Genomic DNA, 23,689 nt, shown 5'->3' on the forward strand with positions numbered 1-23,689 from the left:
CTGGGGGTGTCCCTTTACATGTCACTTTCAGTCCAGTCACCTGCAGTGTGGCTCACCCTCCAGCTGAGCCCTTCCAGTGGTGCCAGGGAGTGCCCCAGCCTCAGAGCAGGGAGCTCCTGGCCAGACACAGCAGCCAGAGCCACCTCAGCTCCCCCAGCGCTACTCCCAGCCCTTCCTTGCTGTTCCCCAAATTCCCAAAGCCGGTCGGGGGATGTAGTGACATTTGCAAGCACGTTTTGTCTCACAGATAAAGGGTGTGTGTGGTGCTGCAGCCTGTGGGGTGTTCCCAGCCCATCACAGCACCTCAGCCCAGGAATGCACATGGAAGTGATGGAGAAGCTGCCCCAAAAGCTGCAGGGGGAAGGTGCTTATGGGCAACACAATGTCCAGGAGCAAAGGCTGAGCTGCTGCTGGGATGGATGGAAAGCACTGAGAGCTGAAAGTGCCCTGGGGAGCAGCAAGTGCTCGAACATGGCTCTGTCTGAAGGGAAGCTCCAGCCATGGCGTGAAGCAGGTTCCTGCTCTGCCTGCATTTCTGCAGATAAATCTGTGCCTGGAAACACCACAAGGTGGGAGGGAACATCTGGGGACACCTGTGCTGACAGCAAAGCCAAGTCCCTCCTGGGCTTGTGAGCCATGGCTCAGGCTGGAGCTGCGAGCTGGCCTGGGGAGAGGGCAGTGCACGGATGGGGTGTTGGGGCTGTATCAGCCCCTGAGGAGAAGGGGAAGGCAGGGATGGGGTGTTGGGGCTGTATCAGCCCCTGAGGAGAAGGGGAAGGCAGGGATGGGGCGCTGGGGCTGTATCAGTCCCTGAGGAGAAGGGGAAGGCAGGGATGGGGTGCTGGGGCTGTATCAGCCCCTGAGGAGAAGGGGAAGGCAGGCACGGGGCGGGAAGGGGCGGTCTCTGCCGTTCGCTGTCTCGGAGCTCGGCTGCCCGGCCTGCGCGTGCTCGGCGCGCGGCGCGCTGTCCTGCGGCGGCGCGGCGCGGCCTGGCGCGGTGTGTGGCCGTGTGTCGCGGTGTGTCCCGGTGTGTCGCCGATTGTCGCCGTGTGTCGCAATGGTGAAGCTCACGGCGGAGCTGATCGAGCAGGCGGCACAGTACACCAACGCCGTCCGCGACCGAGAGCTCGACCTGCGCGGTGCGCGGGCCCCGCGGGGCGTGAGGGGCTGTGCTGGGAAGGGGCGGGCGAGGGCGGAGGGCTGAGGCCCGGGGGTGTGTGGGGGTGTGTGTGGTGGGGTGGTCAGTGATGGAGCCTAGTGGTGGGACTCTGTTGGGTCCCGCAGGAGAAGCTGTGATGGGGTTTGGAGGGTCCATGGTGGATCTCCCAATGGGGCCTGGCGCCTGCCGTGGCCGGAGCTGCTGGAGCAGGATGGGGAGGTTGTTGGAGGGGCTGCAGTGACCGGGGGCTGGGAATGAAGAGCGATTCAAGAGGGTCCAATGGCTTCGGAACCTGCGGGGCATGTGAGGGGTGAATCACAGAGTGGTAGAACGGTTTAGGATGGAAGGAACCTAAAGATCATCTCGTACCTACCCCCAGGAAGGGGGAACTGGGGAAATGTGGGAGGAATGTGCCGTGGTGGTGGGATGTGCCTCAGCACGAGGGATGTGCCAGAAAGGTGGGTTTGGCTCGGAGGACACGTCCAGGCGGGGAGCTGGTGTTTTGCTGAGGGGGAGGAAGAAGGATTCCAAAAGCCATGAGGGCTGTTGGGTTTGAGGGGGAGAGTTTGGTCTGGGAGCTGTGTGGAGCAGAGTCGATCCCGGGGTGTTTTGTCTGAGCCTTATCAGCATCCCCAGTCCATCCCGATTTGCCCCCACACACTCTGTTGTGCTTTGCTCTGCTCTGTGGGCACCATCTAATCCCTGCCCTGCACTCCCTCTCCAGGCTATAAAATCCCAGTCATTGAGAACTTGGGGGCCACTCTGGACCAGTTTGATGCCATCGATTTCTCTGACAACGAGATCCGCAAGCTGGACGGGTTCCCGCTGCTGCGGAGGCTGAAAACGCTCCTCATGAACAACAACAGGATTTGGTAAGGGGCTCTGCTTCGGCCTCATGGGACCTTGGGCAGAGGAAAATGCTCTTGGGAGAGAGGGCTGTGTGTCTTTCACTGCTGGGCAGGGGCAGGAGTGTTTGTTTCAGGCAGTAAAATCAGCACTGAGCACTGTGTGAGCCCTCTTTCAGTTTCCTTCCTGATTCAGTGCCAAAGTCAGTGTTTGTTAGCCAGGACAGTGAGATGCAGAGTTTGGGATCTGGCCACATCTTTGGATTTCAGTAATCATCTCCATAAAGACAAGAAAAAAGGGATTCCTGCAAGGGGATGGATTCAAATCTCCTATTGCACCTAATATTCTTGCAGTGATTTATTGCCAGCTTTACTAGAAAAGTGTTTTGGATGCTCACCCAAACTTCTGCCAGTGTCACACTGGGTTGTTCACAGGGAGATCCTCTGTGTTACTGTGTTTCTCTGTGTATTTCCAGCGTTGCTAATTCCTGCCCTAAATGAAACCTTTGTTTTTGTTGTTCTTCAGTCGGATTGGTGAGAACCTGGAGCAGGCTCTGCCCAGCCTCACAGAGCTCATTCTCACCAACAACAACATTGCTGAACTGGTAAGCTGTCATGCAGGATAAAGCTAAACAAGCTGAAAATTTGTGGTTTTCATCTCTCTAATTAACCATTTTTCTGAGAGCAGTGCCATATCCTTTTGGTAATAGTTGGTTCTTTCCCTTTAGAGTAATATCCTGCAGTTTTGGCAGTAGTTAATTGTGTACATGCTCTAATGAACACGATTTGCATCATGCAGTGGAACAGCAGTCACAAAGCTTAGTGGTTTTCCTATTAAAATAATTGCAGTAATTTATTTAATCTCTAAAATAGATATGAGTTCAGGAACTTTCAAATATTTAATTTTTTTTTTTTTTGCTAAATGGGCTTAAAATTTCTTGCTGTGCTCCCTTTACCCAGGGTGAACTGGATCCATTATCAACTATTAAATCCCTGACTTACCTGAGGTATGTAACCCCAAAAAGAAAAGCTGCTCTTTCTCTGGTGTTTGAGCTCTGCTGCTAGCCTGGCCCGTTGCTTTGGTCTGGAATGTTCTGCTTTTTATGAGCTGTGACAGATCCTTTATGTCTGAAAATTGAATTGATAAACAGTGTTTGCTCTGCTCTTCATGAGGATCTGGTAATTAATGTCTGATGTTTTATATCTGTGACAGACTGTTGGGATAATGAGATCTAACAGCTCTAGAAACCAGTACACAAGTGCTGAAGTGAACTTAACCTTCAAAAACCTAAAACCAAAAGGTTTAATCTGTTGATAAAAAAATAATTTAAAATACATGTAAACAAGGACTTTTCAGTAATATTACATTTGGTGTGAGGGACAGAAAGAAACACAGTTTGTCCTGTGATTTTTCAGTTGATCAGTGTCCAGAGAAAAAAGTGATGTTTCAGTTACTTTTTTGGGGGGGAGTATTATGATTATTTTGAGATTTTTCTTTATGTCATCCTTCAGTTAAATCTACTGAATTGCTAAAGTGAAAGCTTTTACAATAGTTTCCTTAATATCAAAGCACTGTCACTAGGCTTATTTCATGGTGTTATTTGTTACCTGTTACAGCAGGAAGTACATGATGCATTTCAAGTATATTAATATATTTCAATATGAGTGCATTTTAAAGTATTTTGTAACCTTTATTTACTTCACAGCGTTCTAAGGAATCCTGTAACAAATAAGAAACATTACAGATTATATCTAATTCATAAAGTTCCCCAGGTCAGAGTGCTGGATTTTCAAAAAGTGAAGCTCAAAGTAAGTCTGCTTGCTTTTGATTTAGGTGTTTGGGGTTTTTTGGTTGGTTTTTTTTTTTTTTTGGTTGGTTGGTTTTTGTTTCTTTTTTGTTTTGGTTTTTTCTTTTTGGTGTTTGTGGTTTTGGGTTTTCTGGGGTTTTTTTGCATTCTTGAAAATTCACAACTAACAGCCATAGTTGTAAATTTTATTGAAATTCTGTAAGTGGCTCAACAACGCTCTCATTGTTTTCTTTCATGGTTTCATTCTGTTAAGGATATCATCTTCTCTTTAATTATGTTAATAATTAAGTTCTAGTGCCTTTGTTGAGTGTTACTCTTTCCTGTCCCTCTGGTGCTGGTAGGAGACAGCTCTAGAGAAAGAAATGAGCAAACACCACTGGGTTGGGGGATGAGTGTGGGAAAGAGCTCTTAATTTTAAGAGCATGAGGTTGATAAATCTCTGAGTATTTGGGCAATGTTTATCTGCTTGTTCTTACATCTGATCTCCATGTACCAATTTCACTGATGAGGATGAGCCAAAGTGTCTTTCTTGGCCAAGATAGGAGCTTTGCAAACTGTGATGTTCTCAAATTAACTTTGTGTGTGTGTGTGGTATCGCTGTAGGAGCGACAGGAGGCAGAGAAAATGTTCAAGGGCAAACGGGGTGCACAGCTTGCAAAGGATATTGCCAGGAGAGCAAAAACGTAAGATAAAACAAACAAATTTACACTGGCATCCTCCTTCAGAAACACCACTTTATTTGTGTGCAGTATCAGGCAGAAAACTGAAATATCAGCTGCTGGCAGGATGCCTCAAAAGCTTTGGGAACCACAAGTGCCTTGTCCAAGCACCCCGAGTTTTGGATGTTGGTGAATACATCTCAGAAGTACTTCTGAAAGTGTTAACTTGGTCAGGGTGGATTCACTGAAGGCAACAAGCAGGAAACCTTAATTTTATTTTTGTTATTTAACTGCAGAGAGGTTGCCATCATTTAATTTGTGGTTGGTGGGATTTTTCTCCTAGATGATTGGTTTTGTTTTGCCAAATTCTTTTGTTTATTTCCCAAAGTAAATAATTATGTATTTGTTTTGGGAATAAACTGCAAAATCTGCTGTAGTTAGGAGATGAAATACAAATGAAAATCTTTAATTAAGCTATTACAGTATATGTTTATTTAGTTTAATTGTTAAGTGGTACATCATATGTTTTGATCAACTAATTTGGTAATAAGAATTCAGATCACAGCGTTTCCAAATTCATGGTCAAATAGAAAATGTCTTGAATTTATTTAGCATTTAAACCTATAACAGATGGATTTGAGCTCGAGTTTGTGAGTGGAAAGGGATTCAGGTCAGGTGATCTCCTTAAAGCAGCAACAGCAGATAACATTTTTCTTTTGACTGTTAAGATGAATTCCAGTTTAATGTAGGATTTACTTTAGGCTGCTGTAATACCACATTTGACACATGGGAACAGAAACCCTATTTTCAGTTACTCTTTATTTATCCACCCTGCTTTTGTAATGGCAGCAGAGCAGCTGAGTGTTCAACAACATCCAAATTGAAGAGCTTTTGTCAACTGCCTGATGAATAAAGTTCAGTTCTGCCTCTGAGCAGATGAAAAGGTGGGGGGAATGGGACAGTGAGGACAAGATGCTGGTGTTTCTGAAGGAGGTAATTCTTCACTGTATCAGTTTGTTAACAAAGATAAGATACTACACTTGATGGAATGAAATGCTTTCAAACCTAGTTTGGAAGCATTTCAATTCAAGGGAAGCAGCTACTCTTCAAAAAGTGTAACTGGTCTTTTTTTTTCCTTTTGAAGCTTCAATCCAGGGGCTGGTCTACCAACAGACAAAAAGAAAACTGGGCCCTCCCCAGGGGACGTGGAGGCAATTAAGGTAAATATGTCAGGAGAAAAGTGGAGGAGAAAAGCTGTCATGGATCCAAATTGAACAAAGGTTTTCTTTGTGCTGTTCAGACAAATAGATCAGCGTGTCCTGGCTCTGGTTTAGGTTCTTTTCCTGTAAGTTTTCTCCTGACCTATCTGTATTTTGAAAACTTCAATGAAATGCCAACCTGAGCTTAGAGTTCTTCCAGTGGAGGGGGAGATAACGATTTGTCATTTGTAGAATTTTCTAGAACCTGAATTCAGTAGCACTTTCCTAGGTGTTCAGTGTGCCTTAGCTGGTAGAAGTCTGGGTTGTGTGCTGGCTGTGAGCAGGCTGCCCAGGCTGTGTGAGGACTGACTGAGCTCTCTGTTCCCAGACTGCCATAGCGAACGCCTCGACGCTGGCGGAGGTGGAGCGGCTGAAGGGGCTGCTGCAGGCGGGACAGATCCCCGGCAGGGAGCGCAAACCAGGTCACTCTCTGCTTCTGCTCTTCCTTAAACACAGCCCAGCTCTCTTCCTCACCCCCTGAGGCTGCATGTGAGCTCTGTAGGGTGGGCAGAGTATGAGTTTGTCATCTGTGCAGAACATCCCTGGCTCTGTGATGTGCCTGGACTTGGGGGCAGCTCTGGGCTGTCCCCTGCACTCCCTGCCGAGCCAGGTACCAAACAAGGGGCTTTGCTGCATTGGATGACTTCAGAGTTCATCCCAGTTATTTTGTGCTTTGTGAAGGCTGACCTAGAGCAGAGGCTGGACAGAGCCAAAGAATGAAGTAGGGATTTATTAGGAGGCCTCAATGGATCCACCTTGGGCAGCACCAGAGCCCAGCCAGGGCTGCACCCAAGATGAACCAAAATGGTCCCAAAATGCAAGGCCGGGCACGGGGTCTCTCCCTGGGATCAGCTCTGCTCCATTTGCACCTTGCAGTTCATTGTCCCATTCCAGCTTTAGCCCAGGCAGTCCCACCCTGCTTGTTTTTCTCTCTCCAGCCCACGGGGTTTGTGCTCCTGGGCTGAGATTTGGATCATTTGTCCTTAGTGCCCAGCTAGAGCAGGAATTGTTTTGTCTCCCTACTCTGAGAAGAGAGCTTACCAACCCTCATGTGAAGCTCAGAAGCACAGACTAAAGCAGCACAGAATGTGAAAAAATAAAAGCTAAAACCTGAGGCATCAATTTAACAAAATTAGATGAATTACAGTCTCTCTGGACCTCTGCAGAGCATCAGTGCCTCAGGTGTGAGTACAGCAGTGAGTCTGGGAGCTCTGCAGAGATGGATCTCAGCTGCAGGGCGGCCAGAGCACCAGTTTTCTGTACACCAGGGCTCCCTGGTTTTCCTTTCTGTAGAGTTTTTAAACGTTAACGTTATTACTCTTCTGCAGAGGGGTGGGAAAAGGAACAGCAACATCTGCAGCAGCTGCTCTAAAACTCTGACGTGTCCTTTCAGGCCCATCGGAGGACGGTGAAGAAGAAATGGAAGAGGACACAGTGCCAAACGGATCGTAGCCCGGGCCGTGCCGCGCTCCGGCCCCCCCAGGAGCCCTTTCCCGTCCCGGGCCGCGCCGGTGTCCCCGGCGGAGCCCACCGCCCCCGTCCTCGCGCATTTCGCTTTTCAATAAACGAACGGTCCCTTTTTCTCCCCGTGGTGCCGCATCCGCTTCCCGGGCGGGACGGGACGGGACGGGACGGAAGGCGTTTCGGCGCACCCTGATTGGCTGCCCTGCTTCGGCCCCTCTCTCTTATTGGTCGGCGCAATTAAACGTCACTCCTGGCACTCCGCCAGTACCGGCGCGGCGCTTCCTGGCCGTGGCGGACAGGGCGGTGATTGGCGGAGCGGGGAGGGCCCGGATGTGAGGCAGCGGCGGACGGGGCGGTGATTGGTGGAGCGGGGCGGGCCCGGACGTGAGGCGGTGGCGGCGGGCGATGGATCTCGGAGACGCCGGTGCCGCGGCGGGGCCCGGGCCGGCGCTGGGCCGGGGCGGCCTGGAGGCGCTGCAGCACACGGGTGAGGGGCCGCGGGCCGGGGGTGAGGGCGGGGCGCGGCGGGGCCCAGGCGCGGAGCCGGCGCCGCTCCCCCGCCCGGGTGGGCCCCGTGCCGCGCTGCCCGCGCTCACCCCCGGCCTGTCCCCTGGCAGTGGGCTCGGTGCTGTCCAGCTATGGCTGGTACCTGCTGCTGGCCGCCGTCGCCGTGTACCTCCTCGTGCAGAAGGTGTCCCGCGGGCTGGCGGCGCGGCGGAGCGGCCGGCCCGGAGCGGCTGAGGCGGCGGAGGGTGAGTGCAGAGCGGTGTCGGGGCCCCTGCGGGCCCGGCCCCCGGCTGAGGCCGCTCGGATCCGCGCCGGGGTCGGGAGGCGGTGACCGCCCGAAGAGACCCGGTGTGAGGGGTGTAATGGTGAGCGGTGCTCGGGGTCACCTTTGAGCCCACAGATCTGCGAGTGAGGAGATCACCGGGGAAGGCTGGGCCGAGGGAAGTGTTTGTAAAAGGCTCTGAAGGAAAAGCTGTGTCCCAAAGGAACGTGTTTGGGAGTGAAGGAGTGGGACATCACTCTGGGGTATCTGCTCCTCCGTGGGCAGCAGCTGAGGGGATGGAGGCTAGCAGCACCTGTAGCCAGCTACCAAATAACTTCTAGACTTTCCGAACAAAGCCAAAACACCCAAATCTAAATCCTGGTGAAAATACTTCTGTAAATATTCACTTTTCGTTGATATTCATCACCCCTTCCAGTTACTCTTTCCCAGTTCCTGTTCTGGCAGGACTGTGTACGTTTGGGGTGTGACAGTCTGTGTTATCTTTGGGAGTGTGGCACAGGTTGTAAATCTCACACAGTCACCATCCTGCTGAAAAGCACAGGCTGTGCTTGTGGACCTGCCAAATCCATGAGTGCTTGGCACTGATCCCTTGGGCACATAGGCTCCACAGTAAAATCTTATTTGTGTGCTCTTATCCTCCTGCTGTTCTTTTGTGATGATAATTGAATGGCTATTTAATTGCCCAAACTGCCTGTAAAATGAAATTTTTGAAAGTACTGACATTTCTTTTTCATATTCATCACTGGATCATAGCAAAAAATGAGGCCAACAAATGGGGAGATGCTTCAGCTGCTGGAAGAAAATGGCAACAATTGCCTTTTTTGGGGGATATAATTTTCCTTTTGACCTTCACAGGTCACTCATGAAGAGCAGTGGTGACTCAGTGTGGATTTTCTGAGACCTCCAGGTGTCTCTTGAGATGTGTGTCATGTTTGTAAGTGATTTCTCTGCTGATGGAGGGCGTTAAATCCACTGCTGCACTGACACCAGCAGGACCCCTTGCCAGAAGGAGTAGGAGTGAATGTGGGCTGGTTGCCTCATCCTTCTGCGTAAAAGAAGTTCTCTGGGTAAAAATGGTCCCTGCAAAGCCTGAGTGATATTTCTGAATTAATTTGTATCTGACAAATCCTTCAGAAATAGAAGGAAGTGTCCTTGAAGTGTGAGGTTTAAATTTTATGGTTAGGTACCCTTTTGTCCTTATTAAAATCCTGTTGAAGTAATTGATTTAAAACAGTAAAACATGATGAAGTTTAATTCAGCCTTATAAATTAGTATAAAAGATTAGCTGGAAACTGAACTTGAGCTGTGATTTTCTGCAAAACAGCTGCAGGGAGAGATGTGAGCCGTTCCTTATTATAATTCTTTGAGGAGACCATCTAGGATTTACTTTGAGTAGCTTTGCAAACTCTTTCCTGGTTTCCTAGAGCCTGATGTGGTGGTAAGAAGGCAGGAAGCGTTGGCAGCAGCTCGCCTCAGGATGCAAGAGGAGTTGAATGCACAAGCAGAAAAATACAAAGAAAAGCAAAGACAGGTAACTAGAGAGCATTTCTTTCTTTTTATCATAAATTTGTCATCAAGCACGTTGCTGCTGTAAAAGACAGCAGCAAGATGAAATTGTGGGCCAGGGTCACTGTGGGCCTGGTGTTTGTTTTTTCATAGGTAAATCTGTACCTGCAGGAGCTTTGTTGTGGGTCCACTGAATGGCTGGAGGGGTTTTGCTGGCTTTTAAATTAACTGTCCCATGGCACATGTGTGTTTTCTGCTCTGAAAGGCAAATAGAAGTGTTAGAAATGTAGTTTAGCATTGCTGCAGTTTAAGGGTCTGAATTACAGCCTGAGATCACGAGGAGTAGCAAAATTGCTGAGTGGGGCAGTGCAGAAAATGGGTGTGATCAGCATAGTAATAGCTCTGATCATCATCCCACCTCTTCTGGTTTTGCTTTTGCAGTCACACACTCAGACCTCAGTTTGTAGCTGATGCTTCAATTAATGTTGGCATTAAAAACAAAGGAAGAGTCCTTTCTTCTGTAGAACCCCACGTTGTGCATTAAATTACTGCAATATTCTTTACTTAGTACTTTTCATAGACTCAGGGTTTAAACTTGCCACTTGGTTCTGTTTTACCTTCAAAATCTTTTAAAGCATCAGGTGGCCAAAAGAAGCTGGAGGCTCAGTCAGCACATCCTGAGGAGGGGGAGAGATGTGGCTGTATAAAAGGAGTAAATTCTCCCATAATCTCAGATGGTGCATCAGATAAATACAGTTTGACGAGTCTGTTGTAGCTGTTTCTGGGGATTCTGTTGGCTATGAAATCTGAGTTTTAAGATTAATGTTAAGATTAAGTCTGTGTCCTGGGTTTGTTCTGTAGCTGGAGGAGGAGCGGCGACGGCAGAAGATCGCGATGTGGGAGAGCATGCAGGAAGGAAAGAGCTACAAAGGAAACCTGAAACTGAATCAGGTAACAGCCATGCTAATCAGGTCACAGGTGTGTTCCTGTGATTCAGGGAGCTGAACTTCCTATTGAGTAACTTCTTGCTTTTCTGAACAGCAAGAAGTAGAATCTGGTGCCTCTGCCTCAACAGTTCCGAAATCTAAACCAAACAAGAAGCCTTTGAGAGGAGGTGGTGAGTATGGAATCCTTCAGACACTCTGAGCTTGGGACAGGGCATTTATCCAGCTGTGTCTGTGGATTCTGTACATACTTTTTGTCTTTTTCAAGGAAGAAACAAAACCTTCCTTACAAACAAGCTCTTTATCTATGATCAACTGGTCTGCTCTGTCCTTTGTGCAAAAGCTGGCAGGAAGTTTTGGGAGTGCTTTTCCCTGGAAAAAGAATGTGTCAGGTTTTTTTGTAAATATGCTTTGGTATAATTTACTGAGATTTTTGTCCCTCAGAATTAGAGATTCTTACAGTAGTTCTGGCATCCTTCCCCCATTATTCTGTAAGTTCAATAATTTAGTATCTGGTCTGCCTTTAAAGCACCTGTAGTACTGACTAAATATAGGAAGAGGGTATTTTACTTTGTATTATGTAGATTCAGATGATGAAAGAAATTATTATGTAAAATGTGACCTTATTTTTTATATACCACAGTGCTGACCTATTGAATATATAAATCCTGTGGATGTATAAACTCTTACCAACTCTCACAAAGCACCAGAAGGTCTCACTGTTAAACTCAGTCACCTGCTGGAACCATCTTGATGGATGAAGTGTTTTCTATGGCCTCACATTGCCCATGCCAGGCTCACTGGCCATGCAGGCAGTCTGCTTCCTCTCCTCTCAGCCCAAGAGCCCTTGCCATACCTGCAGGTGCTAATTTGGGAGTATTTTAATGACAATTTTCTATGGTGGAGTGGATCATCCAGACAGCCTCAATCAGGCTGAAAAAGAAGCCCACTTAGGGTGCAGTGCTGAGTGACTTGATTAGTTGTATGAGACCTGTGGATTCTTGATTAAATATTCTAAACCTGAACAACACTGCAGTGCTGGGATTTCTGCTCTGAGTATTTTTCCTGGCTTTTGAAGGAATCAAATAGATTGGCTCATCTTATGAGGGTATGATGTCTGATGCTGTCAGCTATCTTTGGTATCTCTGTCATGGGATATTTACCTCCCTGGGGAGAGGCAGGATCAGGGCAGCTGGGTGTGGGCACCCTTCCAGCTGCTACCTGTCCTAGTTTAATCCTCAGCAAAGTCCTTGCTTAAGTAACCCATTACAGAATTAGAGGTCTCAGATCTTCTCCTGAGGTAGATCAGCATGAAGTGAAAGAGCCATCTGTGCTGCTCAGCTGCTCAATTAAGCTAGAAAGCAAAACTTGGCTGGTATGAGAAAAACAAATTTCAAAGATGAAGGTGATGCTGGGAGTTTCAGTGGAGCAGGTTGCTTTGAAACCCCCCTGGTTAGCAGTGCTGCTAGGATTTGGTTCTTAGGTTTGTGCAGAACAAATTGAGATGTTTGCCAAGTTGTAATTTTCTGAGTGTGTTCTCCTGACATGAAGTTTCCCATGGTTACAGCATTAGGATGTTCAGCTAAAGTGTATTTGCCTTACTGCCTATGCTTGCCTTTCAAATGCTCTAAAAAAAAATACTTTGCAGTGTTAATGAGTGGATTTACCTTTTGACCTTCAGAGTATTCCTTGCAGGACTGGAATAAAGGATTGTTTTAAGTCCCTGACTGTTGGGGCTCTTGCAGAACAGATACACTCTGCAGAGTTTACTCTAAGAGCTGCTGTTGCTGCTCTATTTATCCTGCAGAGCAGCACTGCAGCTTTAGTGCAGACTTATAAAAATTAAATGGTAATTCATTTCAATTTAATTTAATCCAAATTGATCAAATTAAAACACAAGTGTTTAGCAATGGCTTTTAAAGAAAGAAACCCTCTCAGGTCTGGATGTTTTCTGTGCTTTCATTTTCCCTAAAATGCTGCTTGTGTGAAGTATGAGCAAGGTGTAAATATTATGAGATCTATTTTTGGTGTTCCTTGTGTGTTGGTGAAGGGCTGTGGAGGATGAATATTAAGTGGATTTCTCCTGTGTGTTCTAGGCTATAACCCCCTGTCTGGAGAAGGAGGAGGGACGTGCTCCTGGAGGCCCGGCCGGCGGGGCCCGTCAGCAGGTGGATGAGGCTAACATCCCTAGTGTCCCCTGGCACTAGCAGGCTTGATCCCACCCCTGTCCCACTGCCTGCAGCTGGCCTGTCACAGGCACTCCTTTGGGGCTGGCTTAGTGCACTTGTTAAAAGAGTTTTTGTTTGTTTGATTTACGTTTCCAAATTGTAACGAATTGGCTGATCCTCTTAGAGAGGGCAAAGAGAGAAACAATTTCAGCATAATCAGTTCATTTCCACTCTTCTGTAGAGAGGGAGTGTAGTCTCCAGCCAAGGTGAATCACCTGGGATTGTGAGATCTGGGATTTCTGGCAAATTTTGTTATCTATGCTCACGTTACCTCAGTAAGATGAAGATATTTACCATCCTCAGACATGTTACCAGATTTACCTTCCAGCTAAACACAGTCCTTTAGAGAGGAAGGATATTATCATTGGCAGACACCTTGAATTTAGGTAGAGGGACTTCCAGAAAAAGCACAGGTGATCTGACAAATGCCACGGATTTGCACCAGAGGCCAGTTACTGCAGAAGAGTCTCTGTGACAAGCCAGCATTGATGATGTTTTCCTTATAAATGGTAAACAAACCAGTGAGGATTACTGATGCTAGACAGCAGACAGGGGGTTCTTGCTATTCCTTTTTTTTTTTTTCTTTTTTCTTTTTTTTTTATTTCAACTGCTTTGTAAAAACAATACACTATTAATATTAAATATAATTGCAAACATCATAAATCTAGTATTTGCAATGTTGTGCTTTTTTACCCCATCTTTTTCATAGTAGGCATTTGTTCTAATGTAATAAATGTGTATAAAGCGAGGTGGGAGATGAAGTGACCCTGCTGCAGCTTGTGCAGCACCAAAGCTGAGGCTGGTGTGTGCTGGGGAGGGCTCTGGCCAGTGACAGTGTCACACTGGCAAGTGAGGGGTGCAAGGAGTGTGTGGTATTCATCCTTCTGGTGTGTGTCCAGCACTGAGGACAGAAAACAACTGGTCATCATAACCAAACTTTCCAAGCATCCCATCCCCTTGATTTTCTCTCTGAAATTCAACAGACAAATAAAATCCAGGTTGTAGAAAGGAGTGAAATAATTCCTGTTGGCACAGGACAAGTGTCCCTGTGTCCAGGTGCTGCCCCTGAGCTGCTCTGTGGGCATTGAGGTAGGGAGCAGTGGTAACTTAGTGCTTAGGGCTTTCTGAGCACTTGATTCTGAGTATTTACTCTTGGAATATTTGTACCTGTCAATAGATATGAGTGTCAACTTTGAATATACTGTTTATATGCATGTTGATATTTGTCTTGACTAGAAATGCAGCAGGAGGGTGTTATTAGAGAGTTTTGAAGTTGGTAATGAAATTGTAAGGCCAAGAACCTTTTGTTTTGTACACAACAAAGTGTTTGGTCACATGTGGGGAGGGTGAAGTGAGGCTGTTGATGTTGCTGTGGAAATTCATTCAGAGGCCAGTGGATGTAACTTCAGGTTTTAATCCTTCAGAAGGCAAAAAGAAACAGAGTTGGGGAGGGATATTTTCAAGATCTGAAGAGTCTTCCTCAGGAAAGAGGACTAAGTTGTAATGCCTCAGGGAACATCTTCTCCCTTTATTGGGGAAGCAGGCAACAGACTGGGGTGTTGTCTTCAGAAAAACAAATGAGGGAGGTGGTTGTCTTAAAGAAACAGAAATACTTGTGTTCATAAAATGGTCAGGGATGGGTTTATTTAATTGAGCAAAAACATTTGCAAAATAAATAAGCAGGTCTTAACTGAGCATATGCTAATCTTTCTGTTTGTCTCAAGACTTGCTTCTGGCTAGGACTAGGGATATGGCTTTTTGCCCAATTCTAAGGTTTAATAAGACATGTCAAGTGAAAATGAAATGAAGTGCATATTTCTGGAAGCTTCAACTTTTTTTCCTCCTTTATTTATTTATTTTTTATTTTAATCCTCAAGTTCCTGAATTTTTCTTAGTCAGACACTTCTAAGCTATTGAGCAGGGTGGGAGGACAAACCTCAGTTCATAAAACTTTTCTTTTGGCTCACAACCTGCACAAAAGGGAAGGGTTTTTCCTCTGACTTCAAATGGAAAGCTCTCCCCTGACCACAAGCATTATGGAAAGGTGGTTGCTTGCTGCTTTATAGCTCAGGAGTGAAGCATGCAGAAAGCATTAGGTGAAAGTGAACTATTTAATGAATCCATTGTTCCTGGTTTGGTATGAATTCCCAAGAACTTGAATTATGAAAGATCATATTAAAAAGCCTTCAGGAGATTTTTTTTTCCCCCCCACTAGAGCAGTTATGCAAGAAGCCTCTTGCTTTACTCATGCAGATGTTCTGGAAATACCTCTATCTGGAAGAAGCTGGGTAATAAACTATTTCACTGCTGCATAATGGTATTTAACCACTGAAGAATATTCTGGTTCGGGTATTAAAAAATCCAAAAATCAAGCAAGTGTTCAGAGGCACAAAAAATTTCTGAAGATGTTACTTGCTTGGTATTTTTTGTAGCTTTTAGATGATTTATATGCTGGAGGAGCAGAGTTTTTTGTTTTCTTTAAATTGCAGATGAGATCTGGTTTGTACATAGTTCTCTTAACTATTCATCAGGAGTTCCTGAGCACTGGAGTTAAAACTGAACAAAGCAACAAACGATGTCAGACTCATAAAAATTATTTGGCTTTATTTGTGCCTTTAAAAAACATTGTGAAATGAGGGAAAGATTTTAAGAGTGATATGGCATACTTGGGTGTTTAAAAAATATGTTTCTTATGCTGGAAATTTTTAATAACAGAAGAGGGGGTTGGGGGAGTGAGTGCAATGGGGGAATCTGTCAGCAGAGCTGTTCCCAGGTGTTCCAGAGTTATCTGTGTCTCAATCAGAGATCAATGTGAATGAAAATTGTAATTGCACCTGTATCTGCAAGGAACTGCTGTCCTTGCAAAATCTGAGTGCAGGTGTGAAATGCCAGTACTAACAAATTTCATCTGCTATGTTTTATGCAGCTCTGTACTATTCAGACTCAAAACTCAAGGAGCTGGGCTGTTCTGCAGTGGCTCTATGCTCAGACTGCTGATCCTCAGCTCAGGTGCTTGGATTGGCTTTTTTTTTGGGGGGGGGGGGTTGTGTCTTACTCCCCTCCCTAGATGACTTTGCATTCCAGAGTTCTCTGAAGGGGGATGGCATCCTGCCTGAGAGTCTCCTGTACATTTCACCAGCAGCCCTGTTGTTACTGGCTGTATCTAAACCCCTCTAAAGCTCTTCTTTCTGCCTCCTGCTCAAGCAGGCAGCTCCCTTCTTGTGCAGTTGGCTCCTTGCAAGCCTGGCTGCACATCAGCACACATCTCAGCATCAGATCCACCTTCTGGATGAATTTTGCTCTTATACAGGCTAAAAAGTAGCACCTTTTCAGGGATCAGTTTAGCCACAAGTGGGGTTCAGTGTATTTCTGTCCCTGCTATAGCTGAACACTGAAACTATGCAATTTCCAGCTGTAAAAAAAGCTGGTCTAGACTTGGATGGGCCGAGGCTTTGGGTTTTTTTTTTTTTTTTCCCTCCCTCCTGTGTGGAATGAAAGCTTGGCTTTTGGAACAGCTCTGCAACCACAAAGGAAAGGCACAGGCTGCTGGCTGGGTGGTGTCCTGGCCTGGCTGCACTGCTGTAGCTGATTTTTGTGAGAGCTTCCAAGGCAGCCTGACACACACCCTGCCCATATTCCCAGCTCCAGAGGCAGCAACTTCAAAACCTTCTGTTGATTTTTTTTTTTTTAATGAGAAACCAATGTTTTCAGTGGAATAGGTGCCCTCAGCTCAGCTTTGGTGGGGAAAATACAAATTTCTTGTTGAAGGTTTCTGTGGCAAGGTGCTGGCAGGGAGGAAGGTGCTGTTCTCGTGTATTGATTGCTGTGATTTTATTTTGAAGTGCACACCTGCTAAAAAGCACTTTCAGCACAGAGCAGCATCTCCACTGGTAAATGTACAATTTTACTCCTTCCTCTAGCATAGATTCTTTCTGTGTGGTGGTTACTGAGCTGAGCTTTGAGCTGTATCTGTGGGTAGCAGTCATGGAGGGAGGCAGGGAAAAGAACTTCAAAAATTTTATTTAAAGAGAATGGAGGGGAAATGGATACCTTGAAATACTGGGCATTTAAATCTAGTTCTAGTAGAAGTGCATTAAAATGGGGAGTTACTGTCAGCTTGGCCTAAAAGATGCACTTTGAAAAAACAACAAAAAAATCAGTTTGTACAGCTTTGTCACATACTGGGAGGGGGCAACACTGCCTGTGAATTCCATTTCTTAGGTAATATAATTTCCACTTCTTTAGGTGTTCTGCTTTTTGGGCTCTGACATCTTGATGCTCACTTTTAAAACTGGGCTTTTCCAGTGCGTTCTTGACTCGGGTCTGGCAGCACAACCTTAAAAATGCATCAGTGCCCTCGTCACTCCCCGCAGAGCTGCTCCTGTCACCAGCCGGGTGGCACCTGGAGGCTGAGCAGGCACCCGAGGAGCTGCCTGAGGAGCAGGAGGGTTTTGCACGGCATTCCCGCATTTTCCGGCCGGGAAGGCGAGCGCGCTGCACTGCGGGGCCGGGCCGGGCGATGGCAATGTCGGGCCGGCGCTGGGAGCAAGAACGGGCACGGCTCCTGCAGAACGGGCACGGCAGAACGGGCACAGCTCCTGCAGAACGGGCACGGCAGAACGGGCACAGCTCCTGCAGAACGGGCACGGCTCCTGCAGAACGGGCACGGCTCCTGCAGAACGGGCACAGCTCCTGCAGAACGGGCACGGCTCCTGCAGAACGGGCACGGCTCCTGCAGAACGGGCACGGCAGAACGGGCACGGCTCCTACAGAACGGGCACAGCTCCTGCAGAACGGGCACGGCTCCTGCAGAACGGGCACGGCAGAACGGGCACAGCTCCTGCAGAACGGGCACAGCTCCTGCAGAACGGGCACAGCTCCTGCAGAACGGGCACGGCTCCCGCAGGACGGGCACGGCTCCTGCAGAACGGGCACGGCTCCTGCAGAACGGGCACGGCTCCTGCAGAACGGGCACAGCTCCTGCAGAACGGGCACGGCAGAACGGGCACAGCTCCTGCAGAACGGGCACGGCTCCTGCAGAACGGGCACAGCTCCTGCAGAACGGGCACGGCTCCCGCAGGACGGGCACGGCTCCTGCAGAACGGGCACGGCTCCCGCAGAACGGGCACAGCTCCTGCAGAACGGGCACGGCTCCTGCAGAACGGGCACGGCTCCTGCAGAACGGGCACGGCAGAACGGGCACGGCTCCTGCAGAACGGGCACGGCTCCCGCAGAACGGGCACAGCTCCTGCAGAACGGGCACGGCTCCTGCAGAACGGGCACGGCTCCTGCAGAACGGGCACGGCAGAACGGGCACAGCTCCTGCAGAATGGGCACGGCTCCTGCAGAACGGGCACGGCTCCCGCAGAACGGGCACGGCAGAACGGGCACGGCTCCTGCAGAACGGGCACGGCAGAACGGGCACGGCTCCTGCAGAACGGGCACAGCTCCTGCAGAACGGGCACGGCAGAACGGGCACAGCTCCTGCAGAACGGGCACGGCTCCTACAGAACGGGCACGGCTCCTGCAGAACGGGCACAACAGAACGGGCACAACAGAACGGGCACGGCAGAACGGGCACGGCTCCTACAGAACGGGCACGGCTCCCGCAGAACGGGCACAGCAGAACAGGCACAGCTCCTGCAGAAGGGGCTCTTCTGAGTCATCTGCCCAAGCATAGCTTGAGACTGGGCCTGGCAGGACTAGAATAGGATGGGGAGAGAAAAAAAAAAAAAAAGAAAAAAGTGGGTGCTGGAGCTGAGAAAGGAGTTTCCGCATCATTTGGGAAAATGCAGTGGTGCTGGAAATATTGTGACAGAGACAAATGCTACTGGTTGCCCAGTGAGATTTTTTCCACCATGAGTCTGTTACATTGAATATATGAAGTATGCTCATTTTCCAGTGCCTGGGCAGTTTTTAAAGTATAAGTTTGAGTACTGGAACATTCATAATTAAAGTTTCTGGAGCATTTGTGGAGTAGTTCACTTTGGTAACTATTATTTTTAAATGTGGTAAAGAATGTGTCTTATAGAAGGTAAATTCTGCAAGTATTGAAAGTGGGCTCACTGGAGATCAACATCAGTGGGAAAAAGAAGTGGTAATAATGCAAGATATTCCTTTCCTTTACAGGACAAAGTCTCCTATGTGGAAGAAACGTTTTTCATTTGGTATTTAGGTTCTTTATTCCAAAAGGATGACATTTACTCTGTATGCACACACTCAGAGAGGCAGCTCGAGGACTTGGCTTTTTCATTGTTTAAAAATAGGATTACTGTTTTGTTAATCTGATTATGAATCTAAACCATGTGGGCCTGTCAAGTGGGCTGTCAGTGGCTGGGCCGGGTGCTAATCTCGCTGGAGGGAGTGGGATGGGAGCGTGGGGATGAGCACACACCATGTGCATCCTCTGCAGATTTTGGAGAGCCCTCAGAATACCTCCTCCAGCCATCCCACAAGGAACTGAAAACATGCTGCATAAAAATGCCTGGATGCTTGTAGACTCTGTTACAAAAGAAAAATATAATGTCTTTTAATATATGGTAACCATGATATATAGTGACAGCTATTGAGACCAAGAGCTGTATTAATAGGGAATGGCACTTAAATGTGATTATGCAGTATGACCTTTTGCTGCCATCCAGATTAAAAATACACTCCAGGCAGGTAACAGTATTATAATTCCACTGGAAGAACTAAGCCATGCTTTTCAAGTTTTCCCTAAATCTGCTTTTTCCCCTTTTTTTCCAGCAGCTGCTCTATGCAAGAACAGGGGCAGAAGCAGTAAAAGGGGCAAAGTGCCTGCCTGGCACTTTGAAATGTGAGTTTGGCACAATAAATGACACAAAGGGAGGCATGGGGATGTGCTGTGGGAGCTGTGTGAGCATTGCAGCATTCCCAGGTGGCACCCCCTCTTCACAGCTGGACATCTCAACCTTAGAGCTGGGCTGTGATCTTGTATGAAATCTGACTGTGCCTCTGCAGGTCAAATCCTGGCACCAGGAAAACTCCCTTTCCTTCTCCTGCCCCTTCCCAAGCATTCTCTGACCACCCCTGCACGTGGGGAGCTCCAGGACCATAACTGCTCTGGAGATGCAGCGAGGGGGGAACGTGCCCAGGAGAGCTCTGGGCTGAGGAGATCCATCAGGGGAATGTGCTGCTCTGCTTCATCATTTCCATGTGTGCTGAAGTGGCACAGAGTTCTCAGCTCTGATGACTAACTTCTTTTCTTTGTGGGAAGAAGCCAACTGACAGCTCCTCAGCCCCAGCCCCAACCTTTCTCCTTTTTATTGCCTTTTAACCACGCTAGCTCTGCCTTTTCCTGTAATTCATAGGCCACAGTGGCTTTCCCTTGAATCAGGAGATTTTTACAGCTGATTTGGAGCAGGCAGAGTAATCTCATTCCTGCTCATGGACTTGCCACATGTGCCTCTCTTGGAAAGGAGCAGTCTTGCTTTTTTTGTAACTTGAATGTCTCTTGGTGTCGTGTATTTCAGGACCTGATGTTTAGGCTTGTGGGGAGAGGAGAGAAGCAGAGTTTATTGAAGAACCTTTTTTAAGTGCAATAAAAGATCCACGTGTACAGAGTGGCACAGGCTGAGGATAGCCTCAGGCTTCATGGAAAGGATCAGTGCACCAGTACTTAGAAATAATTGTGAAGCATTGCAAACCCTGGAAAGTAGAAAGGAATTAGAGTGGAAAGGACAGTCCAGCTGGCCTTTGCCAAGCAATGGTGTTCCTGCCCCTCCTGGCTTTATCTGCCTTGTGTGTATTCCAGTTTGGGCTGCTCTTCCCTTCTCTCTCTTTCACCATTTAGCTCTTCTGTTCCTCTTCACACAAACTCATCTCACTCAATACATCTCTGTTCCGCCCATGGGCAAACAAAAGGAGACGTCCTGCTCTTCCTTCCTGTTCACTGTTTGCATTCCTTATCTAGTTTCTGTTTGTATTCAATTTTACTGTTGTTTAATACCATAAATCCAGGTGGCACTTTCCTTGTGTCATTTGTGCTCCTGACATCACAAGTTCATCTGTGCTGACCTCGGTATGAGGATTGCACCATCCCAAGAGCAATAAACCCCAAACAAAAGCATTTTTTTCAAGACGTATCATTGAGCTCATTAGATAAGCAGATTGTGTCATTACCTGCTCAATCCCAGAAGAGAGACAGTTACTTGTGATCAGAAAAAGTCTGTCATGGATGTCTCTCTGGCTTATTACTGTAGAATATTAATGTGGTGTGATATCCTCTTTTGCAATGGTTCTTGCTCAAGAGGTTGCTGCCGTTACACCAAGCCTTTCTTCTTCCCAGCTCACTGTGGATGACATCATGATATAAATAAAATTTAAAATGGAAAAGCCTGGCAATTGGAAAGGCCAAAGTGGGCAGGAAATGGAAGAAACCACAATGATAAGCAGGAGGTCAGTGGGTAGTACTTGATAAGTTTCTTCTGTTGAGACTGGAAGGTTTTTTTCCTGTGAAATGTGAGGGGTTTGTGGCTGCAGCATTTGAAACTGAAGTGCTCTGTAGATGAAACAAATGGGAGAGTCAGTGTGGACAAAGGAAAAAGAAATCTTCATGCAATAAAGTCTTCAATCTGTTGAGCACTCACTATAGCCTGTGGATGGAAACAGACTGATCTATTTCTGGTAGGTTTAATTAGCAAGGTGGGAAAAAATAGAGTGTGCCTGTGCCTTGGCTCCCTGTCACCACAGCCTGGGCTGCACAAATGCACCAGTGCCAGGCAAACAGGGCTGGAAGGCTGCTCCTCACCACCTGCATCCCCATGGACTCTGTGCCATGGGGTAGAGTGGGCCTTGGGCAGCAGGGACCTGACCTGGTGCCTATGCTGGGTCTGTCCCCAGTGTCTTCACATCCTAGTCTGAACGGCTGGCCTCTGAGCCAGGGTTCTGCCACGGGGGCTTGGCGCAGGTGCTGGGATGCCTATCCTGGGGTTATGTCCAGCGTCCCAGTCCCTGTCCCCAGAGCATCCACATTCTCCTGGCCTCCTGCCCCTCTTGATCTGGACAGCTGGGCTGAGGTTCTGGGGTCCCAGTTCCGAGGTCTCAGTGTGGGATACGGCCAGGTTCCCTATCCCCTGTGTGGAATGCTTGGTTAAGGTGCCGGTCTCTGTCACAGAACCACGTTTGGGTTGGAAGGGCCCGTACATCTCATCCCATTCTCTGCCCTGGGCAGCGGGGACACCTTCCCACAGATAAGGCGGCTCCAAGCCCCGTCCAACCTGGCCTGGAACACTTCCAGAGATGGGGCGGGACGTCCAGCGGAGCCACTCCACGGTGGTGCTCCCGCCCCGGGTCACACCACGGCTCCCGGACCCTCTGCCCAGGGCCGTGTCCCGGAGCCCCGCGCAGGGCGGGGGCCGCACCGGGGGCTGTTCGGCGGCGGCTCCGCCACGGCCGGGCGGGGCCAGGGGCAGCGCGGCGGGGCCGCACACGGCGCCTGTGCCGAGGGGCAGGGCCGGGGAGGCGGGCGGCCCCCCGCTCCCCTCCCTCCGCTTCCCGTCCCTGCCCCTTCCCCCATGGCGGCGCTGGGCGCCTCGGCGCGGCTGGCGGCGGCGGCGGCGCTGTGAGCAGCGGGCCGGGCGGGCATGGCGGGCCGCGGCCGCCGCGCCTGGCTCAGCGTTCTGCTGGGGCTGGTGCTGGGCTTCGTGCTCGCATCGCGCCTCGTCCTGCCCCGCGCCTCCGAGCTGGCGGCGGCGGCGCGGCCCCACCGAGCCCGCCCGCAGGGCTGCCGCCCGCCGCCCGCCGCCGCCGCCGCCGCCCCGCCGCGCCGCCCCGGCCCGCCGGCACAGAGCTTCCTCTTCGTGGGGGTCATGACGGCGCAGAAGTACCTGCGGAGCCGTGCCGTGGCCGCGCACCGGTGAGCGGCGGGGGGCCGGGGGCGCCCGGCGGGGATGGGGGTCCGGTGGGCTGCGTTGGGCTGGGGTCTGGAATGGGCTCGGGGTCGGTTCGGGTGGGCTCGACTCGTCTCAACTCGGTTCGGTCACGTTCAGCTGAGCCGGGCTTGGCTCGGTTCGCTCCCATTCAGCCGAGCTGGGCTTGGCTCGCTTCGCTCCCATTCAGCTGGACTCGGGCCGGTCGGCCGGTTCCCCCGGGGTAAAACCGCCCGGCCCGGGATGCCTTTACAGCCGGGATGCCCCCGCCGGCCCCGGGGACATCTCGCCCTTCCCCGGGGCAGGTGCGAGCGAGCCTCGGGGCACGGTCAGCTCCAGCGCTCCTCGCTCCGACCCGGGCGCACTGAGCGAGCCCCGGGGCGCTCTCCGGGCGGGCTGCGGCAGCGGCGGTGCCCCGAGCGCGGCTCCGCTGCCCGGGCAGCTCGGCTGAGACGCGAGGGGTCCAATGAGCCGCGTTGCCGCTCCCGCAGGGTCTGGCTCAGCCAGGTTCCACCTGGCAGGTGGCCCCGCTGACCTTGCCTGAGGGTCGGGCAGCCCCGCCGGTGCGAGGGGACGCTGAGTGCCGGTCACCGGCTGAGACACGGGCATCAAAGTGCGTCCCTTGGTGCCTCTGCCTTGGGCGCAGCTGCGCCACGCTGGTACGGACCTTGGCTGCTGCTTGTGAGCGAGCTGACAGCCTGACGGTAACAGAAATAAAGTTTGGGGACCGCTGTGATGCCCTGGATAAAGACCATTGTGCCAAGCCGAAAACGTGTGCTTGGGAATGACACCCAGAAAAGGCATCTGGGAACAAAGAGTAAAACCCACCTCGGCTCTCTGCAGCCGCTGCTGAGGCTGGACCAGGTAGTGAAACAGCTCGGATGAGGAGAGTCAGCCTGGGCGAAGCACTCCGTGCTTCAGACTGGTTGAGCTAATGCAGGAGCCAGGGGCTCGGAGCCGTGTGTTTGTTACCTGAGCACACCTAATTTTGGAGCAGGAGTTATCTCGGTGCTTTGCATTGTGTGCCGCTCGCCGTGGTTCCCAGGTGTGGCTGGGCATGGCCGTGAGTGCCATAGGCTAGTGGGAATTCTGTCCAAAGCCTCGGCAGCATCAGGATAATAATCTCTTCTGTGAGAG

General features: G+C 49.4%; 3 protein-coding genes across 3 annotated transcripts in view; all 3 read left to right on the forward strand.

Moving 5' to 3' along the window:
- Positions 1-956: 956 nt before the first annotated feature.
- On the forward strand, positions 957-7,313 carry SNRPA1 (small nuclear ribonucleoprotein polypeptide A'). The gene is made up of 9 exons (XM_009090041.4): positions 957-1,139; positions 1,884-2,031; positions 2,531-2,609; positions 2,965-3,011; positions 3,711-3,813; positions 4,416-4,495; positions 5,616-5,691; positions 6,059-6,152; positions 7,124-7,313. The coding sequence occupies exons 1-9, from the start codon at positions 1,058-1,060 to the stop codon at positions 7,180-7,182; spliced, it is 768 nt and encodes a 255-aa protein (XP_009088289.1). The 5' UTR covers positions 957-1,057; the 3' UTR covers positions 7,183-7,313.
- A 226-nt stretch (positions 7,314-7,539) lies between these two features.
- Positions 7,540-13,329, forward strand: SELENOS (selenoprotein S). Its single transcript, XM_050978503.1, has 6 exons — positions 7,540-7,681; positions 7,812-7,946; positions 9,409-9,515; positions 10,352-10,441; positions 10,532-10,607; positions 12,531-13,329. Exons 1-6 carry the CDS (start codon positions 7,600-7,602, stop codon positions 12,608-12,610), a joined length of 570 nt encoding a protein of 189 aa, XP_050834460.1. The 5' UTR covers positions 7,540-7,599; the 3' UTR covers positions 12,611-13,329.
- An 8,938-nt stretch (positions 13,330-22,267) lies between these two features.
- CHSY1 (chondroitin sulfate synthase 1) overlaps positions 22,268-23,689 on the forward strand; it is a 75,108-nt gene continuing 73,686 nt past the window's right edge. Inside the window, exon 1 of the mRNA XM_050978583.1 lies at positions 22,268-22,539. Within this exon, the coding sequence (XP_050834540.1) occupies positions 22,268-22,539 (272 nt within the window). The remainder of the gene's footprint in view (positions 22,540-23,689) is intronic.

This window comes from Serinus canaria, chromosome 10 (assembly GCF_022539315.1).
Source record: "Serinus canaria isolate serCan28SL12 chromosome 10, serCan2020, whole genome shotgun sequence".
NCBI classification, from domain to species: Eukaryota; Metazoa; Chordata; class Aves; order Passeriformes; family Fringillidae; genus Serinus; species Serinus canaria.